At 33.9% G+C, this 19,989-nt stretch overlaps 1 protein-coding gene across 6 annotated transcripts in view; it reads left to right on the top strand.

Moving 5' to 3' along the window:
* The window catches only part of Ankrd17 (ankyrin repeat domain 17), a 153,435-nt gene that overhangs the window by 84,431 nt on the left and 49,015 nt on the right, over positions 1–19,989 (top strand). For 3 of the 6 annotated variants that reach the window (XM_020157111.2, XM_020157112.2, XM_074042026.1), the window contains exons 12-19: positions 47–174; positions 401–544; positions 1,163–1,265; positions 2,734–3,486; positions 7,984–8,132; positions 16,195–16,306; positions 16,469–16,614; positions 19,570–19,712. In XM_020157111.2, coding sequence (XP_020012700.1) covers positions 47–174; positions 401–544; positions 1,163–1,265; positions 2,734–3,486; positions 7,984–8,132; positions 16,195–16,306; positions 16,469–16,614; positions 19,570–19,712 — 1,678 coding nt within the window. The remainder of the gene's footprint in view (positions 1–46; positions 175–400; positions 545–1,162; positions 1,266–2,733; positions 3,487–7,983; positions 8,133–16,194; positions 16,307–16,468; positions 16,615–19,569; positions 19,713–19,989) is intronic. The other 3 variants (XM_020157113.2, XM_020157116.2, XM_020157117.2) reach the window with 3 other exon arrangements.

A 19,989-nucleotide genomic window follows, 5' to 3' on the forward strand; every position in this document is an offset into this window, starting at 1 on the left:
AAAAACACTCTACTAATGTGATTTTTCCTTGTCTTACCTCTTTTAGGAGCAAACGTGAATAGAACCACTGCTAATAATGACCATACTGTACTGTCCCTGGCTTGTGCAGGGGGTCATCTGGCAGTGGTGGAACTACTTTTGGCTCATGGGGCAGACCCCACCCACCGTTTAAAAGTATGTAACTGAAGTGTTTCAAGTAGAATTGTGATTTAATTCTTTATTCTTGAACCTCACAAATACCCTATATAAGTTACATGTACGGTTGCATTCTGAGTGTTGATTTGTTTTCTGTCTCATTAGAGGAGTGTTCTTCACTAAATCCGTGATTTTAGAATTGTGTTTTTGAATGATTCTGTGAACTAACTTTTTTTTTCTCATTTTTCTACATTTATTCATTTAGGATGGCTCAACTATGTTGATAGAAGCAGCAAAAGGTGGCCATACAAGTGTTGTTTGCTATCTTTTAGACTATCCTAATAACTTGCTCTCAGCCCCTCCACCTGATGTCACTCAGTTAACCCCCCCATCCCACGATTTAAATAGGGTAAGATTCAAAACTAAAGATTTTATATTCTCTGTACCTTACCTTCTTTTGCTTATAGATTGACCTTTTTTTTTTTTATAATATCCCTCTCTTATAATACAGCTCTCTTTATAGCAATTTACTTGTTAGGGTTAATGAACATCTGATATAATACTCATATTTCTAGGTGGGTACAATTTTGCCTTCTTTACAGTCAGAGTAAGAACTTTTTAATGGAAAGCCTATTTTTTAAAAAGTCAAGGGGGCTTGAGGCTGTAACTCAGTGGTAGAGTGCATGATTAGCATTCGTGGGTCTTGGCAGGGGAGGAAGGCATATCAAGGAAAATAATTTGATGTCAGTAGATTTTAGGTAATGTGTTATTGTATGAAATGGCATTCTAACAATATTTTTTATTAAGTTGTACTGGAGGTGTGGCTCAAGTGGTAGAATGCCTGGCAAGCACAAGGCCCTGAGTTGAAACCCCAGTACAGCAAATAAATAAGTAAATAAATACACACACACAAACACACACATATGCATATATGTATATTAATAATTCTCTGTAACTTATTTAGCATATTAGTTAATGGACTTGTGTAGGAAAAGAAGAAATAATCAAGTAGTGTCCTTTGTCTTAGGCACCTCGCGTACCAGTTCAAGCACTGCCCATGGTTGTCCCACCTCAGGAGCCTGACAAGCCACCTGCCAATGTTGCCACTACTCTTCCCATCAGGAATAAAGGTCAGTTATTTTTCTAAAGACTGTTTCTTACATGTTGTCCAGGTGAAAGTAACATTACAAAAAGAGTAGCTGTTGAAAATTATTTTTCCACACCAAGAAAAAAAGAAAAGAACCCAGAAATGTTACTGGATTGAAATAATTAAAGAGTTTTTTTAACCAATGAGAAAAGCATATTATTTGGAGAGAAGATAGTTAATAGCACTCAGCTGTGCTCGAATTAGAATTATTAGCAGAAGAAATTCAGATGTTCATTTTTTTTGATGGAAGCTTATTTGTCCATGATCTTCTCTATTAACTAGAAATTTTTATTCATGTTAAGCTGGGTATAGTTGGGTGATAGTTTTGTACATTATTTACTTAAATCTTTGTAGTGGTATAAGGCATAAAGATTAACAAGTTGGATCAAATATTAAAAATCTTAAATAACTGGTTTAACATAGATTTTATATCTGGAATACCTTTACTTAACCGATAATTTAAAGTTACTTCAGATATACTTGTTTATTTCTCTAGAATTCTGAGGTCCATATTGGCTTGTGGATGTTATATCATGCATGTTCTTAATCTATGTCCCTAGACATTACACCTACCCGTTTGAATATGTTTTGCTTTTTAGAAGTTTTACCTGAAGAACCAATACAGTTTTTATATTTTCGTTTTGGCTACCTATATTTGTTTACCAACAAAAATGCTAAGTATCTCCACCAACTCTTTTCAGTCACTACTACCAACCTAGAGCCTTGGTACCTTTTTCAATTGGTTGCTAAAACTGTAGCCAGTCTATTCACCTGGCTGTCAGAAGATACAGAGGATGGCGTAGTCCAGCATCTTTTCTTCCAGGGAAACAGAATCCCACTCTATTGGACAGGTAGCTGTGTGAATATGTGAATTTATATCTTTCCTTTATCAATCTTGAAGATGGTAGACCCCAACAAAGACATATTTCAGTTGGATTTTAATTTCTTGGTACTTCTCAGTGGGTTGGGCACTCTTTGTATGTATGTGTGTGTGTTTAAAAGACAGAGACTATTAAATGTGGAAAAATCTTGACTTAGAGGTCTAAGTTTTCTCTATACCTTAATAATTTAGCATTATTTTTCTGTTCTTATGGTGAGTTTTTACATCTTTATAACCATATGAAATAGCTACACATAGCCTTAGATTTTACTTTAATTGCACCACTGAGATATCACAAACCTGCATCCCTCTGTTTAATTTTAGCCATGTAGTTTTTTTTAATTCTGAAATTAATTTTCAAAGATTACTCTAATGCACATAAAATACATACATTTTATATTTATGAGAAAAGAAGGTGGATTTGTTATTAACTTTTATTTAAAAGTGCATTTTCACCTTCTATGGATATGATAATTTGGTGCATAACTGTTGGCACTAAACCTCCCAACAGTAACTCTGTAATGAGGATGCCATTCATGTGCACTTCTGAGGGGGTTTCTTTTTCACACAGCTGCTTCTAAACAAAAGTCCAGCAGCCATTTGCCAGCAAACAGCCAGGATGTACAGGGTTACATCACCAATCAGTCTCCAGAGAGCATTGTAGAAGAGGCTCAGGGAAAGTTAACAGAACTGGAACAGAGGATAAAAGAAGCCATAGAAAAGAATGCACAGCTGCAGTCCTTGGAACTGGCTCATGCTGACCAACTTACCAAGGAGAAGATTGAGGAGCTGAACAAAACGAGGGAGGAACAAATTCAGAAGAAACAAAAGATTCTGGAGGAACTACAGAAAGTAGAACGAGAGTTGCAACTGAAAACTCAGCAGCAGCTTAAAAAGCAGTACCTAGAGGTTAAAGCTCAAAGAATTCAACTTCAGCAGCAACAGCAACAGTCTTGCCAACACCTGGGACTACTAACTCCTGTTGGGGTTGGAGAACAGCTTTCCGAGGGAGATTATGCACGGTTACAGCAAGTGGATCCTGTTTTGCTTAAAGATGAACCCCAGCAGACTGCTGCTCAGATGGGTTTTGCACCAATCCAGCCTCTGGCGATGCCTCAAGCTTTGCCTCTGGCGGCAGGTCCCTTGCCTCCAGGGTCCATCGCAAATCTTACAGAACTGCAAGGAGTGATAGTTGGACAGCCAGTACTGGGCCAAGCACAGTTGGCAGGGCTGGGGCAAGGAATTCTGACAGAAACACAACAAGGGTTAATGGTAGCCAGCCCTGCTCAGACCCTCAATGACACGCTGGATGACATCATGGCAGGTGGGTTTATATTGTTATGAGCAGGTATCAAATATGATTTGATTAAGGCGAGTAAGAGTGTGCCAGAGTTTTTTGCCATTACCCAACTTGAGAACTATTTTTGGACTCCACCCATGTATACTTTTAGAAATACTAGTTCAATCTAAGAAGTTTTCAGATGGATACAGGTCAAATGAAAGATTAGTTTGTTCAATACAAATGACTGAACCTTGCTGGGTAGGCTGGGAATCTAGGTTTGTTTGTTTGTTTGTTTGTTTGTTTGTTTTTTTTCAGTAGTGGGGTTGATGTTTGATTTTTGCTTTTGTTTTGCTTTTTCTTTTTAAGTTGAGAACACTGAAATTGAATTTTGGCTTTTTTGCTTCTGTATTTACACCAATAAACTGGAAAATTGATAGAAGTTGAAGTATAAAATTAGGACAATCAGGAACCTTATTTGTGAACAAAAATACTTTATGCCCTAATGTACCAGACTTCAGACCTGATGGATATTTAAAAATAAACAAAAAAATTAAACACCTTTACAATATTAATAAAGTACCAACCCAAGTACAGTTTGATTTTATTGTATGTCAGTGATTTTATCCCCTGTGAATGTTACTGTATAGTCTCTTTCTGACTGTATTATGGGAATGGCAATTTTTAAATGTGTAGCCAAAGACATTTTATTTGATTATAATTAGTTTCATTGCCAAGAAGTACTTTAGAGGGTTGCTTTAATACTTCTTGTTTGGGATACTAATTTTTTGTGAATCCTGTAATAAAGTAGTAGAATGAGATTTTTGAGAGGGTCATATGAATGCTATGCCAAGAAAGATCATTTGCTTCTTTAAAGAAGGAAGTTTGGAAAGGAAGTAAATAGTTAAATTTTGACAGTTTTCCTCTCATGTAGTCCCCCTTTTAATTAATTGAGTGATACTTAAAAGATTTGACTTATTCTAATTGCAAAACTATGTTTCGTAACATTACATATTTATGATGAGATTATACATAATGTGAGTTTCATCTTTTTAAAGAATAAAAGAAAGTAAGTTGTGTAGGATTTAAATATTCAACTAAGCACCTAGTGTTAAAAATTGCTGTAAAGCTTCCCAGTCCTTATTTACTATCACCTCGGCAGTAACGTGGAATGAAAATCTCTGCTAAAAGGATGAAATATCCACATTAGAAAAAAATACTAGTAATAATAGTAGGTACTGTAAAGATTCCTTATATTGATGAGTATAGTATTTTCCTATAGCTTTGAAAATCATTGGTAATCATCTTTATGTGAGAAAAAATAGCCAGAAGGAGAAAGAGTAGAATTTACAGTCATCATAGCAAGATTTTAAAACAGTCTGTGAAAACTGGATCACAGTAGATGGAAATCCAAATTTGATACTATGTCCATGGCCATTAACTTAGATCTTAATAGTGCTCTTTTTATTATGTCAATCAAAACTTCCAAAGGATGGATAGAATCAAGTGTAATTTATCCATTTAAATGAAGAACGGGCTTTCTGTACCAATAAATGTTGGATTTTTTTTTTTTTTTGATACGATACTAGAGTTTACTTGATGTACTTGGGCATAGTTTTCAATAATGATTTGCTTGTCATACAATTTTTTATACTGCTGAGAATTACCAGATGTTGTAAAGTAGCTTTTCTGTTGATTTCATATGACTCCCACCAAATATCTATCTGTGTTCCAGATATTCCCATATAAATCTTTAAAAATGTATATAACTTTTAAAGAAGCATGACAAATATTTGTTCTACTATAAACATACTTATGCTCCTTTATGTGAGAAAAAATAGCCAGGAGAAAGAGTAGAATTTAAAATATCCACCCATCCTAAGTATCACATGTTTTTATTTGCAAATATATACACACACACAAACACATACACACCCTCTCTCCACCCCCACCACAGCCTCATTCTTTAAACTTTTTCTGTGACAGTTTTTGTCCTTTTAGTTGAGTAATGACTATTTCCACTTCTTTCTTTGGGTTTCTAATATATTACAACCTCATTAGTCTCCCTTCTTTTCCTCCCTCCAGCAATAGCCTCTGCTCTTTCTTAGATCCCCATTCATTAGACCTCCCGTAAGATTTACTTTCCTTTTCTCTAGTATTTTAGCTGACCAAAATCTCCAGTCTTCCCTTGTCTATATACTTGACAAACCAAGTATAGAGAAAACCTGTTTTAACAATGTGCCTTTGCTATGCTCTTAAGTTCCCCTACTCCTCTCCTGATGTTAAAACTTTTCTGAGCATGTGGTTTTCCTCTCTAAACCTAACCATAAAAAGAAGTCCCACATAGGAAACTCTGTTCCTGAGTTCCTTCAGGTGCTTATATATTTACATTTGTTACTTTTCTCTATAACGAATGTATGAGTGATGGGCAGATACTTGGTTTTATTAAAGAAGTTTCATAGGTATCCCAAAGGAAATGAAATAAGAGAACTGCTTGTTTGTTTGTTTCTCTTATTTCCTTTTAGAGGAGATAAAAACAGCAAATTTGCTGGGCACCAGTGGCTCAGGAGTGTACTCTTAAGTTATTTAGGAGACAGATCAGGAGGACCATGATTCCAAGCCAGCCTGGGCAAATAGTTCGAGACCCTATCTTACAAATACCCCACACAGAAAAGCTGGTTCAGTGGTTCAAGTTGTAGAGTACCTGCCTCTAGCAAGCATGAAGCCCTGAGTCCAAACCCCAGTATTGCCAAAAAAGAGGAAAAAAAATAAGCAGATATATCAAAAAAGAGAACTCCTTTAAAAGAAATAATTCCATTTGGATTGTTAATTATAACTTAATCATTTAATATAAAGCTTAAAAAATTTTCGCCCATTTAGTATCATGGAATAAAGAGCAGTGATTTGGATAGATTGGTGTTCATCCTATTTAAGCTACTTTTTGTAATTAGCGTTTCCATTTGTGAAAATCAACTCAAAGGAAATGTAGAATCTATATTTAAAGCTATAAAGTTTATGTGATTTTGGAATTTATATCTAAACTATGTACATTTAAATTACTTTATTGCTTTCTTAATATAAAATTAATATGGAGTAATGATATCTAAGTCATTAGATGATCAATTTAATAATTAGTACATGCCCATTTCTCTTGATCTGGATCCTTAAGGATTTGTTTTGTTCCCTCTTTCATTTTTCCTCTGACTTTTTAGCAAACTTAAAAATGTATAATTATTGAATGTGTGTTGCTATAATGTATAGTGTATGTTTGTGCCTGAACTAAGGATTTCATGTAAAGTAGATTAATTAATTGACAATCATGCTTATAATTGTTACAAGATCAATTTCAGTTTTATTTTTGGCAGGATCATAACTTTTTTTTTGCCTGGTTTCAGATCCAGTTGTGAATATCATTGTTTTCTGTCTATAGTTGATTACTACTTTGGTAACACTAATCCACACTCCTGTTGACCATTCAAAGATTATTGCCCATACTTTAATATGCCATTATTAATAGAGGGTGAAAAGAAATGTTGTTCACATATTCACTCAAGAATTGAGTTACTATGGGAATAAAGAATCCTCAGCTGATTCTTCATTGTATCCTATGCCACCAGCACTAGCATTCTCTTACCTCAAGTATAAACCTAAATTAGTCATTACTTAAGTTACATTTTTGAGTGAAAATAATGTCACAGCAAAATATTACATGGAAGAACTAAGAATCCATATTGAAAGAATAATTGTGTCCATATATTCATTTCTACCCTAATTTTTAAATTTTGACTTATTAATTCAGTGTGATACTGGTATTGATTGTTGAGCATTTTACCTCCCTTGGAATAATTCTTCATGTGACCAAATACATTTCTGGGCTGGTGGAATGGCTCAAGCAGTAAAAGTGTCTGCCTAGCATGAGGCCCTGAGTTTGCTGCCCCAAAAATACCATTTCTAAGTGAGGATCAAATTTTTGCATTTGAAGAACTGTTACACTGAGGGCTACAATGCAGAAGGTTATTATTTTCCGTCATAGTTAGTAAATCATCAGGAGGTGTTTAAACAATTGAATTGTAAGGATCTTCCCTCCCAAGCAAGGATATTACTTTCATTAGTTCTGTAATATAAGGTGTGAAATTATAAGTAATTAAATACATTTTCTGCCTTTTGATCTTGATTACTTTACCCTTTAGTCCTTTTGTAACTACGGGAATACAATAGATAATTTCCATTTGCATTTGGTTTTAGTACATAAAATATTTTTGTTTTGAAGGTTGTTTTGAATTAAGTTTTATTACTTATTAAGAGGGGAGTTTGCCTTTCAGATGGATTATTATTATTTAGGAAATGAATTACTCTCAATATACATTATAATTTTGGATTGTTGTCCACTCAACATTAACCAGAAAAATGAATTATTAGAGTTCTGATAGTTTCCTTATAGAACTTTTGTTTTTAAAACTCTTTAATATTTTCTAATAAATATTTCATACTGTTACCTAACAATGGTTCATCCTTATTAAGTACAATTATTTTGTTCAACAGCAGTCAGTGGAAGAGCATCTGCAATGTCAAACACTCCTACCCACAGTATCGCTGCTTCCATTTCTCAACCTCAGACTCCAACTCCAAGTCCTATCATCTCTCCTTCAGCCATGCTACCTATCTACCCTGCCATTGATATTGATGCACAGGTAAGCTCTAAATTTAGGAGAGACAGCTTTTTAATGGAATCAAACCATCATTACAAATGCTGACCTTCAGTGATTTAAAATGTTGGACTGTTTTGTCAAAGATGTGAGCCAAAGTTACAAATTAAAATTCACGCTTAAAAAATGAAAACCTAGTGTAGATGATTATTGATGATTTTGTGATAGTCTGATTCCAAGGTTATTACAGAATTCAAAAAGAATACAAAAAGAAGTAACTAAGAGTATAATGTATTTTATTATAATAATAAATTAGGTTTATGTTAGTATACCTTAAATAAAGTTTCACTTTAAAATATGTAATGGATTGCATAGGAAAGAAAAGTGCTGTAACTTTTGTGAGCTTGATATTTTCATACATGTTAATACAGTTACATTTAAATTTTTTTAATTCTGATCTTGCTGATGAAATATGTAGTGTCTGTGTACCTGTGAGGTTTAGCAGATAAGGGATTCCATGGGGACATGGTTAGAAGCACTTTTTATCTCTTTATCTGAAGAAACGAGTGTGGGAATTAAAAAAAAAAAAAAAAAGAAAGAAACCAGTAAGTGTTAGAAAGCTTGAAAGCTCTTAAATAAATAATTTCTTTAAAAACTTAGTTTCACATGAAATCTTAGGCAAGGTGAGTTTGGAGACAATAGCATGTGTTTTAACCTGAATGTCAAGAGGTAACTTAAGGAGACTAGTGAACACGGTATCACTAGTATATGGACTTCAGAACTGAGAAAATTTTGCAGTTTACATGCCTTTCATATTTTGAGTAATACTTGGATTAAGGGAGTATATGTTATAAAACTTAGTTTTATATGTGATCAGCTTTTTATAAGCCTGAATTTTAGGATGTGTTATACGTGTGTCCTATTAAGGGCATGTGTTCCTAACCAATTAAGTTTTCCTTTTTATTAAAATATTTCTTGCTAACATTGTGAGAAAGAAGTTCATTAGTATCTTTGTTTTACAAGTTTACCAATGTCTGTTTTTATAATTGCTGACTTTGTTTTTTTGAGCACTTATAATTAGGGAATACTTTAAGAAATTACCTAATCTTCCAACTGTATGAGATCTCTTACTATGTAAAGTACTAAGAGATTTTGCTTATATTCACTTCATTTTGGTGAGAAGTTGTGCACTGGGAACTAGACTCAGTTCGTTTGTTGTCAAATACCCACTTTTTTTTTCTTGGTAAAGGATCTTGCTGTATTATCCAAGCCTGCCTGAAACGCACAGTCCTCTGGCCTTATCCTGAGTAGCTGGGATTATGGGGGCACCCCTGGACCCAGCAAGATACCATTTCCATGCTGTATTCCTTTGTGTGTGTGTGTGTGTGTGTGTGTGTGTGTGTGTGTGTGTGTGTCATTCATGTTTTAAGCCAAAGTTATTTACATTCATCTTGATAGCATTGTAGAATTGATTGAATTTACATTATTCCCTCCAGGTTTTTTGTTTTTTGGTTTTTTTTTTTTTTTTGCTTTGAGGCAACCAAGAGTTTGATCCATGAGCATAACTAAATACTTCTGTTTTATAAATGTTTTCACACAAAATAGGCATAGGAAAAGTATGATGTGATTTTGCTAAATTTGAAGTTAATTGTAACAGTGATGAGATGATTTTACTTGACTATCCCATTGAACCGACAGTCTTTGTTATATAAAATAACTTCTGAGAAGCTCCATAAATTACTTACATGGAAAGATTTGATGTAGCTCCTTATCCCTCCTTTTTTATCCAATTTCTACCTTGAGGTTTTCTGTTTTGTTGAGTTAGTCTAACCTAAGTTAAACTACTTTCTATGTGAGTGCTTATTAGGTAGACATTAGATATTCTTGCAGTGGAATTAATACACAAAGTAACATTCAGATAAAATTGTTCACACCTTTTCTCTTAATATTTGATACCATTTTTAAAAATTACTAGTTTTCAGATCAGTTAGGTTCTAGAAGTCATAAAGGTAAAAGATCCTTTTCTATTCATGTGAAAAAAAATTTGCTACTAAAATTAAAAATTCTGTTAGCTCTTACATTATGAATATTTTGGTTCATATATATAAATATATAGGTATATATACAAAATATTATATTATGAATCTCTAAACTCTGTTGTAGTGTACCAGTTGAGCCTCTCCATCCTGAAATTTGAAATACTCCAAAATCTAAAACTTGTCGGCCGTAATGTTGCACTCAAAAAATTTCTAACTTTAGATTTATACGCTAGGGATGCTCAATACCTTGCATTAGCATCTTTAACATAATCTTTTTAAGAACCCCATGAAGAAAGTAGGCACTGTTATTATTCTCATTTTAAAGATGAGAAAAGTGAGACATAGGTGTATTAACTATCTTATCCAACAGCTAATTAATGCAGGAACCAATTTTCATGACCAGTCACACAGGCTTTAGAATCTGTAGCCTTCCTCACTACATTATATTCCATGTTTGTTTGGTTTTTTTTAAATTTTTAACTTAGGTGTGAACATTGAGTTACATTAAATTGGTAAATTAGACTACATAAGGGTATCCTTCGTCTTTCCATATTTATATCAAATCTTAAGGAAGAACAAAAGAACGATTTTTTTTACTAATGATTTTGGAATGTGGTCAAACTGAAATTCCTTTTGTTCATTTTAAGTAATATATTATTTTATTTATTTATTGGCAGCACTGGGGTTTGAACTCAGGGCCTTATACTTGCTAGGCAGGTGCTCTTACTGCTTGAAGCACTTAGCTAGCCCTAGATGTTCATTTTAGACAGGAATTAACAATACTCTTTTGTTATTTTTAATTTTTTGTTTTGTTTTGTTTCCTCTTTGAAGCAGGGTCTACATGTGACATGTAGCCCAGGATAGTCTGGAATTTACTGTGTAGCCCAAATTAGCCTAAACTCAAGGTGGTGGGATTTCGGGTGTGTGCCACCATGTCCAGCTAGAAACTAACATTCTTAACAAGGATTGCTGGAATTCTATGTTTAATTTCTGGACCTTGAAGAATGCTAAGAGTTCACATTCTGTGTAAGGTTTCTCAAACCTGTGTTATAAAGCTAGAAATTACTTCCTGTGTGTAAGTTCTCCTACTCTTACAATGGCTTTATTGAATCAAGCCTATTAAAGATTAGTACTATATACTATGCTGTTATCAAAATCTGTTTTAGGAAAAATCAGTAAATAATACTTTGAGGGGCTATTTTGAGTGCTGTTTTATTACAGATTTTGATAGTATAACTCTGATCTTTATTTTTATTGAAAGGTATAGCTTACTCTGGGTACTATACATATAGAAACTAAGAATCATGGCACCAATCATGGTGGTGCATACCTGTAAACTTAGCGCTTGGGAGGCTAAGGCAAGAGGATCTCAAGTACAGGTTTTCGTACTGTGAGTACAGCTCAGTGATTAGCGTGCATGTAGTCCTGGGTTTGATCCCTAGCACAAAGGTGAAGGGAGGAGTGCAGGGAGGGAGAAAGGGAGATTTTATGTTTAACAGTCTGATTTAAAGATTAGGGTTGGACCACTGAATTAAATATTTTTTGATCATGTGGGATTTGGTTGAATCTAATAGATGTTAAATGTAATAAAGAACCAGCTATTTGTTCATGGTGTGTTAAAGTTTACTGAAGGTTCTTGATGTATTTCTGAACTGCTTGTTGTCATTCTCCAACATTCTTGAATTTAAAGCTATGTAAAAAATAAGTACTTGCGCAATATCCTCCCCCAGTTTTTAATAATTAACATGTTCATTGTTAACTATCAAAGAGGTTAGATACTAAATTAAATTTGTCACATATCAAGACTTTTATTGTAAAACATAGGAAATTATGTTTTATCTTTAATGTCATTTGGATATTTTATTTCTGTTGATTTTGCAATTCTAAGACAAGTTTCAATACAGTAATTTAGCAAGAGAAATTAAGGAGTGCAGGAAAAATTAACAATGATATATAGTATGCTGTTAATATGTAGCATCAAGACATTCTGCTTTGCACTGGGAGTGATGTCTCATGCTTTAATCCCCAGCATTTGGGAAGTGAATGCAAGATGATTGTGAGTTCAGGTCCATCTTATGCTACTTACCAAGACTCCCAAAAATAGTAAAAAAATTCTACTTCAAAATACCCCATCACTAAAGGCAGAAGAATCCCAAGGCCAGTCTGAGTTCCATCATGATATACCATCTCAAAAAAAAATACATGCATTCTCTTTGTTCATATGAATTAGCTCCAAATAGATTTTATTTTACTGATGATTCTCATTTATTAGATACCCTAAAGTACTCTCCTACTTCTTAATTTTGCATACAACTTGATCTGACTAGAGATGATTAGGATTTTGAAGATTAGGAGGCCTATACAACTGTTTGAGTCCTAATCATTTTCATAGTAATATATTCACTCTGAGAGTAATTAATAGGTCTGGAGATGTGGCTCAAGAGGTAGAACACCTGCTTTATACAAGTGTGAAACCCTGAGTTCAAACCTCAAGAACCAACCTTCCCCCCTCCCAGAAAAATGTTTTTTTTTTTTCAACAGGTGTATGAACTCATTAAAAGTTGTCTTTTTCAGCTGGGCACTGGTAGCTCATATCTGTAATCTTAACTACTCAAGAGGCAGAGATCAGGAAGATTGCTGGCGAGTAGTTCTCGAGACCACCACAAAAAAGGGCTGGTGGAGTGACTCAAGGTGTAGATCCTGAGTTCAAACTCCAGTATCAAAAAAAAGTGTGTGGGGAGGTGGATTGTCTTTTCCTTCAACACTGCCAACTATCTTGCAGTTCTTTGTTTGCTCAGAACTACTATTCCAGAATTAGTCATGTTGATGACTTATAAAATAGTTTCATATTGAATATAAATTTACTATTTTTAATAATTCAGAGTTCCTTGTAACAACTTCTGTTACTGTCCAAACAACAACATTAAAATATTGGTATATTGCATGACATTATGGACTAAATGGAAACTACTTTAAATATAAACCTGGATGATTTTTTCTTACCCTATCAGTCATTGTTAAATTTCTATTTCAGTTAGTTTACTGATGTATTGCAAAGCAGGGTAATAACATTTTGAAATTGTTGTGTAGATGTGTGCTGGGGTGGTAGAAGGCTCACTTTCTATTCTTTTAATTCTTGTGCTTTAAAAGACTTTTAAAATACTAGTTGCTTTAATTTCTCATTGATGTAAAAATGTAGATCTATTCACTCTTAATTTCAGTTCCTCGAGGAATTTGACTAGCTGTCCTTTTTAAGTTTTAAATGTTTTTTCTGTGATTCTTAATACATTGTTTATACTTTTCTCATAGTTTGAACTTAAATTTTCCCTGTACAGTAATCAGTAAGCTCCTAGTGAGAGAAACTATATTAACTTTGTGAACTCAAGAATATGAGGCAGAGTACTTTAACTAAAAAAGGTATCTAATAAACCAGTTGAATGTATGTTTTATAGTATGGGAAAAATACATTTTTTTGATCCACTAAATTTTTTCCTGCTTATATTTTTTCAAATTCTGTACATTTATGATGGCATGACGTTTATAAATTATCCTATAGACCCTGAAAGAATTCTAAAAACCTCATAAACTTGATTCATCTGAAGATTGCCTATACACATAGAAAAGAGAGAAGGCAGATATACTTGACATTATAGTTTCCTCTATCTGCACTGCCTTCGGGCTGCTCTATGATGTAGTAGGGAGAGCAGGGTTTTGTTATGAAGAAAATCTTGATTTTTAAAAACTCCTCTGCTAATTACTAGTCTGTGTGGCCATCACAAAGTTTTTTCTCTGAGCTTTTGTCTCCTTTTCTGTGAAATCAGACAAAATAATTGTTTTTATAAGCCTGAAATGAAGATCAGATACTATAACACAATTAGAACTGTCACTCATTTAAGTTTCATGTCCTTCCTTCTCCATTGTTGTAGTTGGTGCATCTCTCCCTTGTGGCCATTCCTGATCTCTGCAGTCAGTAGCTCTGCTCTCTGCCAGCCTCTTCTGCAGAGCAGCTTTTGCGGTCTCCCTCTTCATCACTGACTAGTAGGCTTTTTCTTATTTCTTGACTCTTTATTGATTTTGCCTTTTGTCTCGATTTTGATGGAGTTTGGTTTTTAGAGTTATTTATGCTCTGGGGAGGGTATGCCTTTCCTTTCATATTTATTACATAAGTAAACATTGTATAGAAATACAATAAATATATCATCATAGTCCTTTATTTGTTAGTATTGTTCTTTGAATCTATTATTTTTTATAGCTGTTGTCATTCATTCCACTTCACTATCAATTAATGTTTCCTGGACAAAGCATCCCATATAGGTGGAGAATCCAAACATACATAAGACATGTTTATCACCTCCAAGAATTTTTAGTCCTGTGACAGTGATGAATACATAAACTGGTTTGATAATAGAGGTACATATGTGAAAAACAAAGAAGCACTTTTTGATAGGAAAAATGATCAGGGCATGGTAATACGTGCCTATAAACCCAGCATTTAGGAGGCTGAAGCAGGAGGATCGCAAGTTCCAGGCCAGCCTCAAAAAAACAGAAACGAATATAGAGTGAGCCACATTAAAAAATAAGAAATGTAAGGAATGAGTTGTAAGAATATATTTTATTTAGCATATAACTTTATTTCATACTAGAGGTCTTCAAAATTTGGTGTACATGTTACACCTGTAGTAAGAAAAATCAAGTCAGCCTGGTTGTCCTGAGACTTTCCTGGCTTAGCAATGAAATTCCCTCATTGCAGAAACCCCCTCAGTCCCAGATTTGTCAGCTTGTTAAAAGTATATCTCAATCAATTTGGATTATATCAGAAACACTTTGTATTTAGATTTCATTAATTTGAAAAAAGTAACTATTAGTCATTAAATTTATTTTAATTAAATTAAAAAATTGAGTCCTTTAGTTGCACTAGCCATATCTCAAGACCTACTAATCAAAGATCACTAGTGTTATCTTTTTTGACGGCACAAATTTAGAAACCGACAACCACAATAAATCCAGTATTGGTCACATACAGAAATTAAATTCTGTATAGACACTATCATGTCTCAATTACAGTTGTCTTTCAAAATGCACAGTGTGTGTTCCTTTAAGCATTTGAGGACTTTGTTCTCAAGCACAGCTGAGTTAATTGGAAAAAAATTTCATTTCAAGGCTTGCTTTTCAGATTCATCAGGTGGGTCCAGACAATTAATTTGGCCTCTCTGCTGAGAGGATATCTGCTGAGTGATATCCTGCATTTTTTTAAGGTGTTTATAGTTTGGCTAGTAGGACCCCAGTCTTCCTGGGCCTTTGTTCCATCTCTTGGTGTTCAGCTTGATAATTTCTTATGGTCTTTTTCTGACCTCTGATAATTTCCTTATGCACATGATGATCAAAAGTCAACTGAAGACTTAGGAGAGCTCTTTGCCATGCTCTTCCCTTCAGTAATCTGCACTGTGAATTCTACTTGACCTGTCAAAACTCTGTCTTCTTAACTTAGGAGAGACTGCCAGGCTCTGGGTGCCTGCTCCCTACATTGCAGCCTGGAAACTCTTGTCCTTGGGGAACGCTAGCTGTCTTAACATCATCATTCAAAATAGTCTATCCTTTTTTATTAAGTTTCTTGAGATAGGAAAATAAATCTAGTCTCTGTTAACTCCATTAAGGGCCTGAAAAGTGAGTCCACACAATTTCTGTTAATCACATAGTTGAAAATTATACTTTTTGTCTTGGTTTTTACTTTAAAAATTGCCCGTAAGTTTCAAATATTACTCAGTCTTTAAAAAGTCACTGGTTGATGACAAATGGGGTTGGGCAGAAACCAATAAACCTTACCATTCAAATGTTTGATATAAACCCAGAATGGTGGCATGCGTCTATACTCTTAGCACTCGAGAGGCTTGCAAGAGGATCTTGGCTTTGAGGCCAGTGTGTGCTATATAAACAAGATCTTGTCCAAAGAAAATCAGCTGCTTGGTATAATAGAGTGCTACATGTATATAATCTCGGTGTATTTAGTATTATCATTTAAAAATCATCTAGTAAGCTAATTAGAATTACCAATTTTTTTTTTTTTACAGACGGAGAGTAATCATGATACTGCGTTAACGCTTGCCTGTGCTGGTGGCCATGAGGAACTGGTACAAACACTGCTAGAAAGAGGAGCTAGTATTGAGCACCGAGACAAGAAAGGTAGAGCTTACTTTTGTTAATTTTTTTTCCTACAGTATTTGAGAAAAAAAATACATATTTTGAAATGTTACTTACTAACTATTTTGGTGCTTAGGTTTATTGGAAAATAGTATATTGTTCCTTTGCTTAGGATGTAATAAGAAAATCATTATTTTTCTCCAGGTTTTACTCCACTCATCTTGGCTGCTACAGCTGGTCATGTTGGCGTTGTGGAAATATTGCTGGACAATGGTGCAGACATTGAAGCCCAGTCAGAAAGAACTAAAGACACACCGCTATCCTTGGCTTGTTCTGGGGGCAGACAAGAGGTAACATTTCCTTTTAGTGTAATTTTTTTCCTTTCTGTTTAGCAAATACATATTCACATAATTTCTTTTCCTGTAGGAACAATAGTTTGATATTTAGATTTATCACAGGCAGTTTGTACTGCTAGCAAAAAGACAGAGTGTTAGTATAAGCTAACCTTCCCAGAAAAATCATACTTTATTTAGAATCCTGCTCATCTAAAGTGGTACCTGCCATAGGAATCTTTGTGAATTGTATTTAGGCTAAGAGGCAACCAGATTAGTAAACTCCTGATGAACAGAACTTACCTATATTCATTCATCATTCCCTATCCTACAAATTAGAACAACTGGTGCTGATCAGGGAGGCCCAAGAAATTATAATCTTGCACTCACTTGTGTTCTGACCATGAGTAATTCGCTGTTCAACCTAGGTTTTTCTTTTTTGTTGTTGTTTTGTTTTTTTCCCCAAATCCATTCATTCATATAGAGTCTATATGAATTACTATGCCATTTGTCCTATCTCTATAGATTCACAGCTTCTTAATGAGGGAATTTACTGCCTTGGGTTTAGAAAGCACTCTGAACCATCCAAATTAATTTTCTTTTCAGCTTAAAAATCATCCTTTTATTTTGTTTTCCCTTTATGAAGTTGCTAAATTTTCCCAGTATTCTTTAAACACATGCACACAAGTTTCTAGTTACATATTCTTTTAGTAGTTAGAATATATTTTTTCAAGTCTTTCATTATCCTGGTTATTCCACTCATTGTTAATATTCTTCCTAAAATGTTCTATCTAAAGCTATTCTGACCAGTCAACTGTTGGAATATAACGTATTTGAGCATTTTAAACCAGCCTCTTTCCCTTTTACCAGTCTTAGCACAACAGGTTATATTGAACTCTATGAACTCATTAGGTTTTTTGTTTTAAATAAACTAGTTAAAAAAAAATCGGTACAACAATCCTATGCAAAAGAATGGTAAATCTGGGAAGTTACGTGGTAGTGATCCTTTATCTTATAGAGTAAAAAAGAATTGGAGCCTAATGATAATAAAGAAGTATGGAAGTATGTGTGTGTATGCGTAGGTTTTGCCTTGACCCATTTCTGTCATTTTTGCCCTTTTACTTTTGAAGTAGTTGCTACAGATGAGTAATTAGATGGCACAGTTGACAACAAAGGACCTTTTTCTATTGTGTCGTTTATTCCTTCTGGCTTTGTTAGTTTTTTCTTCTGTAATTCACAGTGGAGGTAATGGATATATTAAAAGGATTATACACCAAATACTAAGTAAGATATTCTAAAGGAAACTACTTGATTTGATAAATTTTATTTCCACTATGTTAGAAAAAGTAGATTACTATCAATCCCTGGTTGAATTACAGTGGTAAAATGTATGTTTATAATTAAATAACATTATAGTAAAATATTAGATAGAAATGTAATTCTCTTTTGAAATACAGTGAAAATAAAATTTTGCCTTAAGTGAAATTTTCAGTCACATTATATAGCTTGAAATAATACTTGCTTTAGATATTAGCAAATTTTCAGCATTTATCAAAGAAATAAGTTGATTTCTTCCATAACTTCCATAACTTTTATGAATTGTGTATTTTTATGAAAATTCAACAGGTGACTGGGGATATAGCTCATTGTTAGAGCACTTACCTACTATGTGTAAGGCCCTGGGTTTCATCCCAGCATCGCAAAACAAAATACAGCACAACAACAAAAGCAACAGATGAGGTTATAACTGGTGTAGAAGTTTTTCAGGTTACTAGTTTTGCCTATAAACACTTTATTGCTTAGAACAGGTAAGTATTTTGAAGCAATTAGTAAAACCTGGAAAGCCAGTCTACTATAAAATCATAATAAAAAATTTTATATTAAATGTTTATTACCTGTTGAGAAGATAACCAGCCAGTCTTGTTTTTCTTTTTTTGTTTGTTCGTTTACAAAATGGAACGTGGAAATTTGAGACTTAGAGATTTGTTCTTTATTGCTTAAGGGACTTCAATAAAATAAAATTGCCTAATGTCATATTTTGCTTTGTTTTTATACCCTTGTTAAATAAGTCACCTAGTTTTATTGGCTTTGAAGCAAAAAACAAAAAACAAAACCCACAAGTCATATCTAAAATTACACATGACTTTATTCCTACAAGTAAAGTTTTGGCTGATATATAAGAGAAATGTGTATTAATGGCTAAGAGCAAAGGAATAAAGACTATGATTTTGAGCCTTTCTTAACTTTGCTATGCCTCGTTTGTAAAATGACTTAAGTACTAGTACCTATGCCGAAGGATTGTTTTGTACATTATGATGTATGACTGGCCAGTAAGCATTTATATAAGTGTTAAACATTCCCGTTATTAGGGAAATGCAGTTAAGACCTAGAGGGATATCAGCATATCCTACCCACTAGAATGGCTAAAATTAAAGACTGGTCATAACAGATGTTAGCAAGAATGTAGAGCAACCAGAATTCATGCACTGTTGATGGGAGTGTAAATAGTACAACCATTTTAGGGAAAGGACTGTCCATATTTTAGAAAACTGGGCATCCAGAAATTCTATTACTAAGTAGGAGTTATTGTACTACAATTACAGGCATATTACAATATCAATCATAGGATGTAAGCAGTTAATATATTTAAAAATTTCATAAAACTTAAAAGATAGCTGTTAGCTTTTATTTTAAGCTTTAGAAATTTACTTGCTGATTGAAGGGTTTTAAATTATTGTAAGTACATTTACATGTATAAATAAATATTAATTTCCAAAGTAGCTTTTCATGACCTTTGAAGTCCAGATCTAGATTACTAAATGGGCTTTACTTGAGAGGCTTTCTGTGCTATTATTTGAGACTGATTTTGTACAGAGACTGAAAGAAGAACTTTCCCCTCTTTTGCTATAATATATACACCTTGAAAATTGTCTTACTGTAAGAAGAAAAAACACTGCTTTACTTTCTTTCCAGGTGGTGGAACTGTTGTTAGCTCGAGGAGCAAATAAGGAGCACAGGAATGTTTCTGATTATACCCCTCTAAGTCTGGCTGCTTCTGGTGGCTATGTGAACATCATCAAAATATTACTAAATGCAGGAGCTGAGATTAATTCTAGGCAAGTTTTATTCTTTTTCTATAGGCCATTCTATAATAAAAATATTATAGGACATCTATTTTTGATACCACATTAAGGCTCTTCATTACATGTTTACCCCAGCAGTTCAAGCACTGCTGGGGCTTGAACTCAGGGCCTACACCTTGAGCCACTCCACCTTTTTTGTGATGGGTATTTTCGAGATAGGATCTCACGAACTATTTGGGTTGGCTTCTAACTGAAAAATTCTGATCTCTGTCTCCTAAGTAGCTAGGTTCACAGGCATAAGCCACCAGTG

Source organism: Castor canadensis, chromosome 9 (genome assembly GCF_047511655.1).
Source record: "Castor canadensis chromosome 9, mCasCan1.hap1v2, whole genome shotgun sequence".
Classification (NCBI taxonomy): Eukaryota; Metazoa; Chordata; class Mammalia; order Rodentia; family Castoridae; genus Castor; species Castor canadensis.